The 18,662-nt window shown below is 41.7% G+C and overlaps 1 protein-coding gene across 6 annotated transcripts in view; it reads right to left on the bottom strand.

Annotated features, from left to right (window-relative positions):
* The window catches only part of SV2B (synaptic vesicle glycoprotein 2B), a 182,367-nt gene that overhangs the window by 34,818 nt on the left and 128,887 nt on the right, over positions 1-18,662 (bottom strand). For all 6 annotated transcript variants that reach the window (XM_073012991.1, XM_073012989.1, XM_007990475.3 and 3 more), the window contains 4 exons: positions 9,212-9,392; positions 8,691-8,842; positions 2,566-2,699; positions 717-806 (listed from right to left, as the gene is read on the bottom strand). In XM_073012991.1, the coding sequence (XP_072869092.1) occupies positions 717-806; positions 2,566-2,699; positions 8,691-8,842; positions 9,212-9,392 (557 nt within the window). The remainder of the gene's footprint in view (positions 1-716; positions 807-2,565; positions 2,700-8,690; positions 8,843-9,211; positions 9,393-18,662) is intronic.

The following is an 18,662-nucleotide window of genomic DNA, read 5'->3' on the forward strand; positions in this document are numbered from 1 at the left end:
AGCCCAGCTAATTTTTTTGTATTTTTAGTAGAGACGGTGTTTTGCCATGTTGGCCAGGCTGGTCTTGAACGCCTGACTTCAAGTGATCTGCCAGCCTTAGCCTCTGATGTGGTTTGGCTCTGCGTTCCCACATGAATCTCATCTTGAATTGTACTCCCATAATTCCCACATGTTGTGGCAGGGACACGATGGGAGCTAATTTTAATCATGGGGGCGGTTTCCCCCATACTGTTCTCATGGTAGTGAATAAGTCTTATGAGATCTGATAGGTTTATCAGAGGTTTCCGCTTTTGCAAATTCCTCATTTTCTCTTGCTGCCACCATGTAAGAAGTGCCTTTCGCCACCTGCCATGATTCTGAGGCCTCCCCAGCCACGTGGAACTGTAAGTCCAATTAAACCTCTTTTTCCTCCCAGTCTCGGGTATGTCTTTATCAGCAGCATGAAAATGGACTAATACAGCCTTCCAAAGTGCTGGGATTACAGGCATGAGCCACCGCGCCTGGCACCATTTTTAAAAACAACTAGCAACCTGAGGAAACACCTCAAAGGATATCCATCAAAATGCAAAGAATAATTATTATAAAGTAACAGCAATATCAGAGTCTTCATTCTCCTTTTGACAAATTTTTCTGTTATGTGCTTAAATTACTTTTTAGCAAACCAAAGCAGTGAAGAGGAGAACCCCCTTCTTATTGGCAGGCAACCCCACGCTCACCGTGAACACTTTCTCTGGGGTCCCCTTAGCTCTCATGTTGGTGTCATGGACTTGCTTGAGAATCATCCAGGCTTCGTCATGTTTTCCCATCTGGTGAAACCAAGGAAAGACACAGGAAAAATTCATTGCTGACTATGCCTTCTGTTCACTAGGGGTGGAAAATCCGACGAACTCAATGAGAATGTTGATACAAGCATTCCTACCAGGTCTAAGGCAATTGCATGTGGACTCATTACCATCTAGGACCTGTGAAAGACCAGGACAAGCTTCCATCCCCAGCCAATCTTACAAGGATAATAAGGTCGTGCTTTCAAAGTGTAAATGCTAGGTAGTATTATCATTATACACTCTAAGTAACTAATCGCAGTTATTAGGTTCCTCACTGATGAGATAAGGCAAAGAAACAATGTGTTACAGGTTGAACTGTGTCCCCCAAAAAAAGATATGGTGAAGTCCTAATCCCCAGTACCACAGAGAGTGACTTTATTTGGAAATAGGGTTGTGGCAAGTGCAATTAGCTAAATTAAGATGAGGACATTCTGGAGTGGATGGAGCCCTGATTCAACAGAACAGCTGCCCTTATAGGAAGACATCCATATGGAGACAGAGGCATGCAGGGAGGACGCCATGTGATGGTGAAGGCCACGACTGGAGTGATGCAGCTGCAAGCCAGGGAACGGTCAAAATTGCCGCAAACCACCAGAATCTGGAAGAGGCAAGGAAGGAGTCTCCCCTACAGTTTTCTGAGGGAGCATGACCTTGCTGCTGCTTTGATTTGGGACTTCAAGCCTCTGAAACTGTGAGACAAATCTGTCTTTTAAAGTCACTCAGTTTGTGGCATTTTGCTACAGCAGCCCTAGGACACTCCTATCCAACCAAGGGTGCAAAACTCCCTGTTGCATCTGCCTCCTGATCAAAGGGGTGAACAGGGACATTCAACATGGAGGATCACTCTGCAGAAGGCTTAGGAAGGAGGCAGATAAGTAGACTCTGCAGATTGGGGCTGGAAGAGCCTCAAGGTCCTGTTGCCCCTCTGCCTGCTCCGGTACTGTCTGACTTCTGCAAGCAGGAGGCTCCCCCGCTGTTGGAAGGCTCATGGGACTCATCTCTCAGGACACAGATGCAGCTGTCTGGTGGCTGGGAACCCTGTGTAGCTAAGACACCCAAAAGGCTTGGGAGCAGCAAGAAGCTGTACCATAGCTCTCACTGCCAAACACAGAAAAACAGCAGCTCTAAAGAGCTTGCTTCCTTCCTTCCTTCCTTCCTTCCTTCGTTCCTTCGTTCCTTCCTTCCTTCCTTCATTTATTTACTTACTGAGACAGGGTCTCTCTTTGTTACCCAGAGTGGAGTGCAGTGACACAACCATGGCTCTCTGCAGGCTTGATCTCTGGGGCCCAAGCAGTCCTCCCACCTCAGCCTCCAAGTAGCTGGGACCACAGGCATGCATGCACCAAATCGCTCAGCTAATTTTTTTTATTTTTGTAGAGATGAGGTCGCCCTATGTAGCCCAGGCTAAAAAACCTTCTAATCAGGACCTCAGGGGACAGTGGGTGCCGTGAGGCAGCTCAGGAGCTGCCTTCCACCACTGCACAGTCTTGGGAAGGAGCTCCTGCTCTGGGCTCCCCAAGCTCTTGAACCTTCCAGCATTTACAGTCCGTGAATCCATGACCTGCCACCATCACAGCAGGCAGGGTGCCAGATTTAATGATGAGTGAGGTCAGCCAACCTGGGGGAGTTTGCAACGCGTAAGCAGCAGACGATGTGGGACTAGGGGCTGAGAGAAGGAAGCGAGGCTGGATTCCGGTGGCTGTTTTGTCGCTCTCCCCCTGGTGGAAAAGCACTGACTCACCTCTAGCAGAAACCGTGGGCTCTCTGGCATGAACTTCAGGGCCACCATGGACACAGTGCAGGGCAGAGCACAGACGATGACAAACACTCTCCAGCTATGGAAGTGGTAATTGGTCCCCATGCTGAAGCCCCAGCCTGCAAAGGAGCAGTCAGTCAAAGGATTTCTGGGACATGATCTTTTCCTCTACAGAAGAGTGACTCTGAAGCCCTGACTCACAAACTTCAGGGCACAAGATAATCACCCAGGGAGGTGGTTAAAATGCAGACTCCTCAGCTGTGCCTCCAAAGCTTCTGAGTGGTAAGTCTGGGATAGGAGCTGCATCTTGACAAATCTGCAAAATGATATTTCTCACATTGCAAATTTGTCAAAATCTGCATTCTGACAAATCCCGAGGTCCAGGCCTGGCCTGACATTTACAGAGCCTTGGATAAGAGTACAAACAGAAGCAGTAGGCCATATGTCTATAGAATCATTGTATTTTTAAGATGGCAAATTGTTAAATGAAATACATTCTATCTGCCTGCCTTGACAAGCAACAAGCTAGAAGTCTAGGCCCAGAATTTACACCCATATGTGCCATATCCCCTTTTCAATCCCCCAACCCCTCCTTCCAAGTGAGGGATCTCATGCAGACATGCGTGGACACACCACTGTGATGAGAATGGGCACTCCTGTCTTGATTTCTTGAGTCTACGGGAATTCCTGGGTCCTGAGCACCCACAGCATAATCTGGATGGAGATGGGGATGGGGATCATGGCCTCAGAGATCCCTTGCCTCGTGGGAAGGGGTGCAGCCAGAGGAAGGCCAGAGCAGTGCCTCATACGGCCCAGGGCTTCTATTGGAGATCCCTCTTTCCAACGTCAAAGGGCAATGCCAGCTCCAGGTGATTCCAGTGCAAAGGGTTCAGGACCCCATTTCGAAAAACACTGTAAGTTGTTATACGACTACACAATTTTTTTAAATGACAGACTGAACTTCTACATTCAAAGGCATCCTATCATCATTGAAATGGGAAGATAACTAGCTCCTATTCAATCATCATTATTGAAAGCATTGCTAAAACTCATCTTCAGAAATTACATTGAAGCATTGTTTTGAATATCCTCATGGGTAGCAAACTTCCCTCTTTTAAGTAATAAAGTGGAAAGAGCCTAGACTTTTGCAGTCACAGAGATCAGAGTTCTGGTCTGATCCTATGGAATCGCATTCGTGGGTTTTCACAGCTGTAGAATACAGGTAATGATACCTCCATAGATTTGTCATGTGTGAACGCTCCTAGCAACCCATCATACTTCACCTGCTTTGAGAGTACATTTGATTTTTTTTAGAAATAGCTCCATGACATTTAGTGCCAAGGATGTTGAATAAAATAGATAAATATCAGCAAAGATCAGCAGAAGAATTTTTTAAAAAATAGAGCCGAGATTATAAAATAGACTGGTTTTCTCGTGCCATGAAGTATTTCTGAAGACAATTCAAATGGTATTTGTGAAAGACAAGACTATGTAAATAAATATATGGATTTATAAAGTTTAGAGGGCAATAGTTATTTTGATATAAAACTTCTATTTCATTTACTTAGAAATATAATATATGGCCAACTCCAGTGGCAAACAGCTTGCCTTGAATTTTTATTACTCCGTTGTGGTTCAACTTGTTCTACTCGCAGCAGACTCTTAACCAATTATCTGCTGTTCCTGCAGACATTTTCTACTCTATTTGTACAATTAAAAGACTAGGTAGAGGGAATCCCAGTTTGGAAATGTGGGACTCTGGTCCCTTGGACACCTTTGGCCACAGCAACTGAACACACACCCCATCCAATACACTCAATCAGAATCGAATCTCTTTTTGCACAGCTTGGTCTCTTATCATCTCACTGAGGCTTGTTCGTTCTTTTTAATTTTAATTTAAAAACCTTTTCTTTCTCCTGGGAGTAACACTAGAAAGAGGGAGATAAAACCATAGCAATATTTACACATTCTCAGCTCACGTGCAAAAACTATTCTGGCATCATTAGAAGTAAAGGTGATCAAAACCACACAGCAGTCAAACTCAGATGGATAACCAAGGAAGAAGGGCAGAAGCAGTTATGTTTATAAAGTATTCTGCTTCAAAAAGATCTTTTTCTTTATTATAATATGCACAAATTATACAAAATCCATTAATCCCTCACGCCTCTCTGACTTTTATGGTGATTTCAGTAATCTGCATTTATCACATTCATTAGGCACATCTTCGGGGCCTTAAATTAAATAAAATTAAATGGCAAACTGCTTCCAAATATTTGGAACAATATTAATTTGGAGGAAGAGATTGTTCTGTTTGCTGATCTTCTAGCTTGCCCTACTTTTCTCTGTCAGGATTTCACAAACAGCTGGTAATGCTGACTACAATGGGAATTAATCTTCCATAATATATCCATTTTTTTCTGAGCTTTACCCATGAGTTCACAGGAAAACATTCTGAGCTTTGTAATTTTCTTTCTCAATGAGCCAGTCACTCAAATTCCTGGTGCCAAGACTTTCCCTTACTTCAGTTTTGCAAAATCAATTAAACAGACTACACAAGCTGTACACACAAATATCAGTCTCTTCTCTAAAGTTACACTTGCATTTGTTAGAGGATTAATGCATTAGGCACATTGGAAAATACCATCAAATGTCTGGTTCACTGTGGACAAAACATCCGAGGCTTAAGGTAAATAATGGCCCTTGTTACACTGTGATTCTAGCCTACCATATTTCTAGGATGGATTTCCCACAAGTGAACGCCTGTTTCAATTAAGCCTGATCATCCAGGAGGCTTCTATTTTAAAATGGAGTATAAAAGTCACAGATATCATACAGGCATACACATAGGGAAATGTCCTGTCCATTTGGGGTAAAATAATTTTTTAATTTTTTATTTCCACAGGTTATTGGGGAAGAGGTGGTGTTTGGTTACATGAGTAAGTTCTTTAGTGGTGATCTGTGAGATTTTGGTGCACCCATCACCCAAGCAGTATACACTGCACACAATTTGTAGTCTTTTATCCCTCACCCCCTTCCCACCCTTTCCCCGAGTCCCCAGAGTCCATTGTGTCATTCTTACGCCTTTGCATCCTCATAGCTTAGCTCCTACTTATGAGTGAGAACTTACGATGTTTGGTTTTCCATTCCTGAGTTACTTCACTTAGAATAATAATCTCATTTGGGGTAAAGTATTTAACCACAAGCACTGCTGTCAGCCTGCAGTGGTCAGACAGTTACCATGGGGTCCCTCTGCCATGGACATCCCATCTATGTTGGTCAACATGTCCCAAACCTGAATTCTTTTATTGCTTTCCTAGAAATCAGACACTGACACAGTAGTGTGTGCCTTTGCGTAAGTGTATGTGTTTGTGAAGTGAAAAAAAGATGCAGTTTGTAGTGACTATTGTGGGTTGCTAGCTTCCCTCACAACATCCTCCTACCTTTTCTTCACCACTGCGTTGCACACCTGTGGTTTCGGTGGGACTGACCCTATCCCTAGCTCCAGGGATGGGGACAGAAGTGGATCTAAACCCTTCTGGACCTGCATCCCCTGGTGTATAGTGGTTGGCTGTGGTGGACACATGACCAAGGCTGATCCAATCAGAGGGAAATCAAAGACCCTTTCTCATTGGTCGAGTGTGAGGGTGGGCTTTCCCCATGAAACAAGTAGTCTGCAAATAGAAAGCCTGGTATTGCTAATGCTTCCAGGAGGGAAGTTAGCCTAAGTACTAGAATTATCCTGGAATTTTTCTCAACATTAATTCCTCTGTGTACCCCAAGAATTGCCAAAGGTTCGGGCTGGCGGGTATATCTACAGCTGATTCTTTTTGTGTCCTTTCTCCCCTCCATTTTACAGGTGAGGGAACCCAGGCTGAAAAGATGGATTGACTTGTCCCATATCACACAGCACCACTATTTGGATTCAGCTTTTATTCAGATGTAAGTTGCTTCCCTCCATAAAAGGGTTTTCAATCACTTCATTTAAATGTGAAAATAGGCCGGGCACTATGGCTCACACTTGTAATCCCAGCACTTTGGGAGGCTGAGGCGGGTGGATCACTTGAGGTCGGGCGTTGGAGACCAGCCTGGCCAACATGGTGAAACCCCGACTCAACTAAAAATACAAAAATTAGCTGGGTGTGGTGGCTCACACCTGTAATCCCAGCTACTTGGGTGACTGAGACACGAATATTGCTTGAACCTGGGAGGCAGAGGTTGCAGTGAACTGAGATCATGCCACTGCACTCCAGTCTGGGTGATAGAGCAACACTCCGTCCTCAAAAAAAAAAAAAAAAAAAAAAAAAGTGACAATAATCCCTTAGTATTCAAACATTTGGATCAACTAACAGGGAAAATGATATTATATCAAGAATTGTGAGGAAAAAAAGGAAAAAAAAGCAATGCCTCAAAACCATATAATCAACAGCATAGTACATGGGCAATTAAAGTGTGCATTTGAGTGAGGGATAAATTGCAGAACCTGATAGTAGCAGTAATACAATTTTGTATCTAAAATTATGGAGAACTAGAGTGACAGAATTGACTGGACCTGCATCCCCTGGTGTCTAGTGGTTTATTTTACTATTCCTTTATTTCACTATTCTTTATTTCACTATTCCTGTTCATATTTATCCTGTTTCTGATATATTTCAACTCTTTATTTCACTATTCCTGTTCATATTTATCCTGTTTCTGATATAAAATCCAGTGGATTTTCAAGTGCTAGATATGGCAAAGACAACATGGTCTTCCCAAAACCACTTCCTCTACTTTGTGGGCACACAGCTAGATTGTTACCCAGTGTCCCTTGCAGGAGGGTGTGGGCATGTTACAGATCAGGGGCCACTGGAATGTGAGCAGAGATGGTGAGTGTGCTCCACTTCCTGGCCTTTAGCCAGTCTACAACTGCCCAGTCTCCTTCCCCAAACCAGAGACCTTGTAAACTGTGTGTTGAAGATGACAGAATGACACAATGGAAGGAGTCTAAACTCCAGAATTTTCGATGGAGTGGAGCCACCTGCAGATCAGGAATGCCAGCCAGACCTCGCATAAGGGAGAGGCTTTCACTGTGTTAAAACACTGAGATTTCAGGGTTTATCAGTTTGTCAGGGTAATGCACCCAGTAACAGCTTAACTAATATAGTAGGTACTGTCTAAACCAAAGCTTGTTCTTAAAAAGGTATACATGGAGCCTCCATGAGCCTCCATTAGCTCAGAAAGCACAGCAGAGAGGGTCATATTTAAAACAAGGCAATAAGTAGGTGGTAAAGTGTCGGTCAGCTTCAGGGGCAAGTGTCTGCTACCCCCTCAGGGTCTGAGGATTCTAAATCACTGCTAAACCTATACTCATAATCAGTGATTTACCAAAAATGATTTTAAATGATGATGAGCGTATTACTCAGTATACTCCAAAAGCAGAATCAAAGTCAAAATTGCTGCCTTCTCCCTACTTTGCTCTTGACGAAACCAGTAGTAAAAGTTGATGTTTCCATGTCTCTGTCCAGAGAATACAGTGTTTACAATTATCCAGGAAAATAAAATTGTCCCGGCTGAAACCATGACCTTGTCTATAAGGGCTGCTGCACTTCCACAGTCAAACAAGAGTGACAGCAGGCACTAGGGTAGAAAGAGTACAAGCCTACCGCACCTGAGGGGACATCAGGACTCCAGCCCCCACTCCACCACATGCCAGGGACATGGTCTTGAGCGACTCACCAACTTCTCTTGGCTTTCGTCACATACCTGTCATCTATAAAATGAGGTTACCAAAGCCTAACTGGCTCAGGGGGAGGAGGGCTGGAGGAGATGAAAATTGAAATTATTTCAAATAAAAGTAAGGAAACAAGAAAAGGAGAGAGGGAAGGAGACAGGGAAGAATGAAGGAAAGGAAGGAAGGAGGAAGAGAGGGAGGACAGGATATATTTTTCAAAAAAGACATGTGAATTGAAATTAACAATGTGTCTGCAATGTTAGAAGTTGTTAAGAAAGTTCAAGGTCACATATGGGAACTGTGCGTGAGTACGTGAAATAAGGCTGAGGACAGGAACTATTGTTTGGTTGCAGGAGCCATAGAAACAGGGGCCCCTAGGCTGTTTTGAGCCATGGCTCACCATAGTGTGGAATGATGCTCCAGGCCATGGCAGATGCGTAGAGGCCCCCAGTCATCCAGAAGATGCCCAGCCAACTGAGGTGTTCTCCTCGCTTCTCCCGAGACAAGAATTCAGAAAAATAGGCAAAAACAATTGGCAGAGCACCCCCAATACTGCAGAGGGAAAAGTCCAGAGAGAAAGAATCAAGTCATACACTAAAAATGGTCACAGCAGAAACCAAGTTGCCTATACCCCACCTTAGACTCTGTGGTGAAATGACCCAGTTAATTTGAGGGACCAGCCAGGTAGTTCCTCTCTACATGTGGGAAGCAGTCTTGGATTATTTTGACATTGCACGCTGACTTCAGAGGCTAATCCTAACCCTAACTCTTTCTAAGGTTCAACTTTAATATGGTATCCTGAAAGTCAAACACAAACTCAATCAGTCCAAGGGTTTCTGGAGTTATCTCTCAGAGCTAGAGTACCAGAATGGATGGGCCATTGGTCTGGGAGGGTCCAGCTCCAGCTCCCTAAGAACATACCCGATGCCTGAGATGAGTCGGCAGAAGAGGAAGGCTCCATATCCCTGCACGAAGGAAGAGAGGGAGGCGAAGGAGGCATTGACGGCCAGAGACATGCTGAGGACTCGTTTCCTTCCCAGCTTATCAGCCAGGCCTCCCAGGATGAAGGCCCCCGCCATCATTCCCAAGTAGACTATCATCCCTGCAATGAGGGGAAGGAGGGGCGAGAATAGAGAGAAAAGACAAAAGATTAGATTCTATATAATGTTTATACAATACAGTGTTCATTTTTACTTATCCTAGAATTTCTGTGTCATAGACACAAAATGGTAGAATGTGATATTTGTGGCAAATTGGAAGTACTATACAAATACGACTTTTTACAAATGTTATCTTAAAAATGGCCTTACCAGGTTTATACACATGTACACAGACTAACGCAGATCAACCAAAACTGAGATAGCTGTAAGACCACCCATTTAGGTGCATCATCTGCAGACAAGGGAAATGCTGTAATTTTTTAAGCAAGGAAAATGTTTGTGCTGCAAAAGCCCTCAACTGGTAGATTATGTTTAAGGAGAGAATTTCCAGGGTAAAGTGTGGCAAAGTGGATATGGGAAATGTTAGGAAGGAAGAACATGGTAGAAGTGAAAAACAGCAATTGAAAGCAAGGCCAGCTATGTTATTACCACCCAAGAAGGACCTTTCTTCAAGCTACAACCAATGTCTAGGCTTAAGGAAATGCAGCATATTTGTATATGGTGTGAGATAAGGGTCCAGTTTCACTCTTCTGCATGTAAAATCCAGTTTTCCCAATGCAACTTATTGAAGAGACTGTTTTTCCCCTATTGTGTGTTCTTGTCACTTTTGTTGTAAATCAATTGACCATAAATGTGTGAATTTATTTCTAAGTTCTCTATGCTATTCCATTGGTCTATATGTCTGTGTTTATGCCAGTACCATTTTTTAAAAATTACTATAATTTTGTAGTACATTTGAAAGCAAGTAGTGTGATGCCATCAACTTTGCTCCTTTAGCTCAAGACTGCTTTCCCTATCCAAATCTTTTGTGGTTCTATATGAATTTTAGGATTTTTTTTTCTATTTCTATGAAAAATGCCATTGGAAATTTGATAGGGACTGCACTGAATCTGTAGATTACTTTGGGCAGTATAGATACTTTAACAATATTAATTCTTTCTATTCATAAACATGGGATATCTTTCCATCTATTTGTGTCTTCTTCTATTTCTTCGTCAATGTCTTACAGTTTTCAGTATAAAGACCTTTCATTTCTTTGGTTAAATTCATTCCTAAGTACTTTTTAATGTTATTGTAAATAAGATTGTTTCTTTGGTTTTGTTTTCAGATACTTCATTGTTAGTATATAGAAACACTACTATTTTTTATGTTGGTTTCTTATTTTGCAACTTTACTGAATTTGTTTATTAGTTCTAATAATTTTTTGCTGGCATCTTTAGGGTTTTCTATGTATGAGATGCCATCTGCAGAAACCATTTTACTTCTTCATTTCTGATTTGGATGCCTTTTATTTCTTTTTCTTGTCTAATTGCTCTGTGTTGAATAGAAGTGGCAAGAGTGAGCATTCTTGTCTTGTTGCTGATATTAGGGGTAAAGCTTTCAGCTTTTCATTATTGATTATGATTGTCAGTTGTGAGCTTGTCATACATGGCCTTCTATACCTAATTTGTTGAGAATTTTTATCATGAAAAGATGCTGAATTTTTGTCAAATGCTTTTTCTGCATCTATTAAGATGATCATATGATTTTTATCCATTATTATGTTAATATGGCATATCACTTTTATTGATTTGCATATGTTTAAACATCTGTTCATGCCAGGCACAAATCTCACTTGATCGTGGTGTATGATCCTTTTAATGTGCTGCTGAATTTAATTTGCTAGTATTTTGTAGAAGATTATTGCATCTGTGTCCATCAGGAATATTGACCTGTAATTTTCTTTCCTTGTAGTGTTCTTCTCTGGCTTTGGTATCAGAGTAATGCTGGACTTGTAAAATGAGTTTGTAATATTCCTTCCCCTTCAATGTTCTGGAAGAGTTTGAGAAAGGTTGGCATTAATTATTCTTTAATTGTTTGGTAGAATTCAACAGTAAAGCCAGCAGGTCCTAGGCTTTTCTTTGTTGAGAGGTTTTTGGTTACTAATTCAATCTCTTTAGTCATTACTGGTTTGTTAAGATTTTCTATTTCTTCACAATTGAGTCTTGGTGGATTGCATGTTTCTAGGTATGTATGCGTTTCTTCCAGATTACACAACTTGTTGTGTGTAACTTTTCATAATAATATCCTGTGATCCTTCATATTTCTGTGGTATCAGTTGTAATGTCTTCTCTTTCATTTCTAATTTTATTTGAGCCTTCTTTTTCCTTAGTCTAGCTAAAAGTTTGTCAGTTTTGCTTATCTTTTCAAAAAACCAGCTCGTTGCTTTAACTATTACACTTTGCTGCTCTTTATAGATAGCGTTGGTTAGATTCCTTCGCTCTACGTTAGTTCATTCTTTCTTCATCTGCTCACCCCCAGTATTGCTTGCCAAGTGAGGAATGGTTCCATCCTTTCAAGGAGATAAACAATAAAATGTAAGATTATCTCTGAGTGAGAAAAAAAGTGCCCAATAAAGATATCTGTCAGGTATTATTAAAACCCAGAAGAAGAGCAAACCTTGGATATAATTCACTCAATGTGGGAAGGCTTCCAAGAGAAAGACATTGAGCTGTTCTTGAAAGACAAACAGAATTTAGTCTGAATTCCATTTGGTGACTGAGGCAAAACGAAAGTCTGATATGTTTGGGCAACTTCTGGTAAGTGGCCTAGCATGAGTACAGCATAGTTCATGTAAGGGAACCTGATGAGAGTTCAGGCTAGAGGGTAGGACAGAAGCCAGATCATAAACGTGTGTGTGTGTGTGTGTGTGTGTGTGTGTGTGTGTGTGTGTGTGTAAATGTAGATGTATGGATGCATGCATGTGCGATTGTGTGTGTGCACATGGGTGTTTGCATGTATGTGTATGGGCCCATAAATTGAAAGCAGGGAGAGCGAAAAGAGACTTAGAGGAGTGGTCCAGAGATTTGCTGAGAGCTAGTCTCTATAGCCCATACCCTGATTCCACCCTAGAGAAAAGCACTAGCATCCAATAAAAGTCTATTTTTTCTTTTACTTCAATAAAGCTATCTTCAGCACTTCTCAAACTTTACCGTGCACATAAATCACCCGGGGATCTTGTCAAAATCATATTCTGATACAGCAGGCCCGAGAACGGGCCCTGAGATTCTGCATCTCTAACAAGCTGCCAGCTGAGGCCAGTGCTGCTGGTCTGGGGACCACATTTTGAGTAGCAAGAGGCTAGAGCACATCTGTCCTCCTGTAAACAGTAAATAGTGATGAGAATCCAGGCCTTAGAACCCAAAGATCTCATTCACTAGTTGTACAATTCGGGACCAAAACCTCTCACTTTCTGAGGGTATTAATCACCTCATTTATAAACTGATTACTGAACTAGAGATGATCTCCAAGTTGCCTTCCCATTCATTAATTTTACATTAATTTTTTTAAATGTAAATAATGAAAGATGAAGTACTGTGGATTTCCCAGGAAGAAGATATTCAGATTAAAAACATAAACTCAGACACAAATGTTTGATTAGACTACTTAAGGCCATACAAGGCATCTTTATGACATTGTACACATGGATCAAAATATCACAGGTGCTCCAAAATATGTACAACTATGATAAATCAATTTAAAAAGAATCAAATAACAATAATAAAGATCTCATTAACAAAAAAGTGGCCTCTAGCCTACCAGTTTGCAATCTTAGCAATGAACACTGTGCAGCTATGAAGTTATTGTCTCTCAGCTCCAAAGCCACCCTTCTAGACCTTACTTGGTCCACAAATCCCAGCCACTCTCTGCTAGGCTCTGCCAACAGAGGGCGCTAGAGGGAGGCTTCAAGGCTGGGGAAGGAAGAAAGGACTTGTCCTTTCTGTTCCTGTAGTTTCACCCTGACTGCCGCAATTCCTTTCCAGACAGCAGCTGCATCCAATTAGCAGAAGCCACACTGCACTTCATTCTCCTCTCCAACACCAGCAACTGCCAGCCAGGGCCTGTCTTCAGAGAGCTGAGTTGCAGCTTCATGGAACCCCTTTTCAAGATTCTAAGTTATAATCATTCCAATCTCTTTCCTTTATTCTCCAAGCCCTAGGTAGTACATGCTTCTCCCTGCATGTACTACCTCAGTGATACTTTTCAAAAGCATTTCAGCCCACCCTGTTAATAATTTTTACATTAAAATCTCTCTTTTCAAATAACTGGTATGATTTCTGTCTCCTGACTATCCTATGACTGATCTAGACACCTAGACAAATTGAAAAACTTTAGAAGTCAGATGTTGAATTCAACCCCTTAGTTTTACCAGACGAGGAGGCTGAGCCCCAGAAAGGGTCAATAACTTGCCCAGAACCTCAATGCTGGCCGAAGACTTGCTGGCACTGCATTTCTGGTCTCCTGGTTCCAGGCCTGGTGCTTTCACTACTAAACCTCACTGTCCAAGGCCGTGGAGGTACCAGAGAGAATAAGAAGAGCTTTTCAAATGCTGTCTTTGAAGTCTAGGAAAAGGAAGAATGAAGGAAAAATGAGCCTATCACCAGGGAAGGGAAATACCAAATTAACAATGTCTCTGGAATGGTTATGTTATTAGATTCATTTAAAATCTGTCTTTAGCAAAAGAAATTTTAAAAATACATTTGGAAAATTAGAGTGCAGTGGAGTTATCAAAAATTACTTTAGTGTGAAGCAGATAAGGAACTAGTTAGAAAGCTAGAAATTCAATCATCCTTCAATTTCACTCAACAAGCTCAGTGGCATATTAGGGAAATGACCCTAATATACTGAGATTTTTGAGGAAATTGAAAACCAGGATTGCTACTTGCAGAGTAGAGGAGGAGGAGGAGGAGGAAGAGGAGGAAGAGGAGGAGGAGGAGGAGGAGGAGGAGGAGGAGGAGGAGATTGAAAGGAGGTGGGATGTGGCGGAGTGGAAGAGACTTTTAGTTGGTGGTAACACAACAAAGGAAATAGAATACCCCTCCTTGGAAGAGGGAGGAGCCTGCAGTGACAGGCACCAGGCAAGAAAGATCCCAATTCTGAGACTGAGACATCTGGGCCGTGGTCCTGGCTCCATCATTACCACAGCATGACTGTGGGCTGCCCATTCAGCCTCTCTGACCATTATCACATCTTTGTAAAATTCAGTGCTCATCTTCGCAGTTGTTAGGATTATAAAGGGGAGTGGATTTAAAGTATCTAGCAAAATGCCTGGCACCAAAGTAAATGCACAATTAATAAAAGCTGCTATTGATATTATTAGCAGTACAACTTAAAATTAGGACCCTGGAAAGCCACAGGATTAGAAAAATAAAAATAAGATGGTGATATTTTAAAAACAAGTCAATCATATACGAAAGGAATATGAGGAAAGAGGATACAGAATAGCAGAGGAAACTTATTTTTAGTAGTATGCCCTTTAAATGTACCTCCCTCTCGCCTTACCTGGAGAAGGAGCCAGGTTCCAATAAAAAGCTTTTTTGAAAAATATTTTTGAAGTTTTCTCTAACAAGACTTTGAAGGGGGGGAATTTTTATTTTATTTATTTATTTATTTTTTTTGCTAACTCAGATTTCTTCAGTTCCCACGTTAAATTTTATCTCCTCAGAAAGGCATCCCTGATGTTCCAAACTAAGGCTCCACTAACTTTTTCTATAAAGGGATAGAGCATAGATATTTTACTTGTAAAATGTGCTTTGCCAATCTTCTATGGTCTCTGTCACATCATATTATTATTCCTAAGTTTACAACCCTTTACGAATGCAAAAAAAAAAATAAAAAAAAAAATAGGTCACAGGTTTGTAGGCCATAGTTTGTTGGTTCCTGTTCCAAATTTCAGTTGCCCCTCATAGTCTTTTGGCAGTGTACCATTGCTTTTCCTTTGTATCGCATGTCTCTAGTTGATATTGTATATTTATTTGTTTGATATTTGCCAAACTCCTGTGACTGTAAACTCCTGGAGGAAGGGACCATGTTGATTTTGCTTGAGCAGAGTTCGCCACTGTTTCTCTAGCACAGAGGTGTACACGTAGTAGGTATTCCATTAATATTTGTTCAACACATAAAATAATATAAAAGTAATTCCTATTCACTGTAAGAAAATCTGAAGAATATCCCCCAAAACGTATAAAAGGTAAAGCAAAAATCTATTCATCATACCACCACTCAGAGGCAGCTGTTAGCAGCCTTTATTTTTGTATTTGTATTCGTATGTGTATAACTACATACTGTATTTACATGATAGAAACCTTTTTCTATTGAAAGCTTCATAGTCTAGCTTTTCACTTAATAAACAACTCAGCAAAGAATATTTTTTGCATATGTCTTTGTTGGTGTTTCTAGTTATTTGTTCAGAATGGATTCCAAGAAATTGAATCATGAGATCGAAGGAGATCAACAAGTTTGTGGCTCTTGAGACACAATGCCAAATATCCTTCCAGAGAGCTGGCAGATATCAGAAACCTCTTTCCAGCTTTAGAGATGCTTTTCACACCGACAGAGTATTTTCTCTCCACACCAGAGGCAGCAGGATAAGATGTACTATCAGACCGCACTGGCTTACCATGGTGACATGAAAGCAGAGGCCCTGCGTGGGTGAGCTTCTTTATTTAGCAATTAACCAAAGACAAAGAAGACACTTCTAGCCTTTTTCTTGCTTGAATATGTAGAAATTAAATGCTTTCATTATCCTGAGAGGATTATGAGCTTCATTTTCCTGTACCAACTCAAATATTTATTTGACTGTATGCATATGCTTCCCAGGGATAAAAATCAGCATCTTCCAACTAAACCATCTCCATTCCATCTATGATAACATCTCTAAAAAGTAATTCCTGTCATTTCCATTCCATTTATTTATTACTCAACCAAATATACCCCCCTTGGAGGGTAATATTCTCTTGGACTAGCGTGTGGGGTTCACAGTCCTTCAAAGTGGTAAATGTGATAAATGTTTTAACGTATATGGGAATCCCACAAAGAACTCTCACTTTGGTATTAAATCATGGAGGAACATCAGGGTATCCATTTGCACACCCTATGAAATAAGACTCATTGGGTAAGTCAGTCAGGTGCTTTGTTTATGTGGCATCTGGATGCTTGGAAACTTCTGGATGAGCAAACACTTTATTTTGGGTCAAAAAGGTTTGGCTTGAACACGTCATCTAGTGGAAACTAATCTAGAATCACCATGTTCGACTTTTCTAGTCTTTTATGGGTCCAGTAAACTCAAGTGAATGAATCTTCAGAAGTGGGTTAACTTGTCCATTCTCTTGGTAGTTGGAACTGTTTCCTAAATGTCACATAAGATATTCGGATACAAATGTGTAGAGGAGAAATGAAAGGACAAAAAAATGAGCAATTTGTTGATCTCCTGCCATATGTAAGATAGTATGATAGGTCACATGTCTAATAATTTCAATTTGTCATTCCAACCTTGTGAGGTAGGTACTAATGGCTTCATTTAACAGATGAAGAAACTGAGGTTAAGAGATTTCCTCTCTGACCACAATTATTAAAGTGTAAGTAAACTTTCCCAATATCTGATGAAAGAACCTAGGATTATAGTTGAGTGAGTCACCAATGCCCCAAACGATGACACAGCCCATGAGGGAAGACACACCAATGCTCTTCAAGGACAGCAGGGCGGGTGAGGCATTTGTCACTCTGCCTGAGGATGCAACATTCTCACTCGCCCTGGCCCCTCAGCTCAGGGCAAGCCACAGCACAGCAGAAGAGTAAAACCACCCCTCCTGGAAGTTCTAGATTCTGAATGTGTCTAATAGGCCCAGAGGTGAGGGTCTATAGGCAGATCGGAGAGTCTGAGAGACAGAAGCCCCTTGCTTCAGCAACATTGTGTAAGGACAGAGCCTTAAATCAGGAAGAGGTTCTCTCTCCAACTATATACGGGAGAAACTGAAGACTTTGCCTGGCAGCCTAGAGACCTTATCATCACAGGAGATGAACAGCCAAGATGAAACCATGAGACAGCATTCTGGGCCAAGCAGTGAGCAATGAGGAGACCCAGACCTCAGGGTCCTGGCTGTGTCTTTGGTGAGTAGAGACATATCCACAGCCACAGTGGAAGCAGCTGCAACAGAAAGGATTTAAGACATCAGGGAGGTTTCTGGCTGGGGCTTACCCTAGCCTTGGGGCAAAGGAGTATCTGTCACTTTCCTTAATCTTCTCTCAAGCCAAAAAGAAGAGACATTAAGAAAGATTCCCTGAGGATACTGCAAGAACACTGAAATTGCCTTGTTTGCATACCACTACACTAGAGATGTTTCACAAAAGCCACTTCCCTTTTGGTACCTCCTATCCAGAATGACTCCAGGTAAGACGGGTGAGAGGAGGTGCCATCTGGGCCAGTGGAGGTATGACACCTCTGATAGCTCTCCTGGGCACTGTGGGCATATCAAATAGGATCATAACCCAATGAGGCTCAGTGATGCCTCTGCCATTTCACTTAAGACCAAGTTGTGGTCATTTCTAGAGAGTGGAATATTGTGTCTGATGAGATATAGGAGTAGTCCAGGGGTCTCACAAGAGGGCAAAAGCAGAAGCCAACAGGGCCCAGGCAGGTTATACAAATGGGTGATACTTCCAGGCATCCCTAATAGGGAGTGTGGTGACTGAGGAATACATGTCCATCTAAAGGGAGCAGCCACCACCTAACTTCAGCCAACTGCTACGTTACAGAAGATAGACCCTATTCCTACGGTTTCAAAAAGAACCAGAAATCTAGATTGCTAAATAAAATCTCTGAGTTTTAAAACACTACTAGCCAAACAGTAGTCTCACCTACTATTTGAGAACCCTGTGTGACAGAGATTTGTGCAGGCTTGAATAGTATGTTTAGAAAATGAGTATTCACATTAAAAAAAAAAATAGGCAACTCCGGGGTCAAATCTCTTAATCCTATGACAGTTACTGTTAATCTGCTATTGACCCTTTTATCAAGTATTGAGCAACCCCTGGATACTGATGTCCTATGCTCTCTCCCACTTCAGAGTCTTCACACTGCTCTTTCCTCTATCTAGAATGTTCTTTGTTCACATCTTTGCATGGCTGGCTCCTTCTCATATTTCAGGCAAAATCTTAAAGAGGCCTTCACTGACCATCCATCCTCAACAGCCTCTTCCTCCAACAGGTGGAATCGTAAAGACCAGTTAGCAGGCCACCACGTGTGTTTCAAGTGAATGACACTGATGACTTGGACCAGGTGGGTAGGTAGAGGAAAGTGGTAAGAAGTGGCTGGATTCTGGGTGCATTTTAAAGGTAGTGTCTAGAGGAAGGGTGGTAATGAAAGCAGACAATGAACATGATCCCTGAAGAAG

This window comes from Chlorocebus sabaeus, chromosome 29 (genome assembly GCF_047675955.1).
Source record: "Chlorocebus sabaeus isolate Y175 chromosome 29, mChlSab1.0.hap1, whole genome shotgun sequence".
Lineage (NCBI taxonomy): Eukaryota > Metazoa > Chordata > Mammalia > Primates > Cercopithecidae > Chlorocebus > Chlorocebus sabaeus.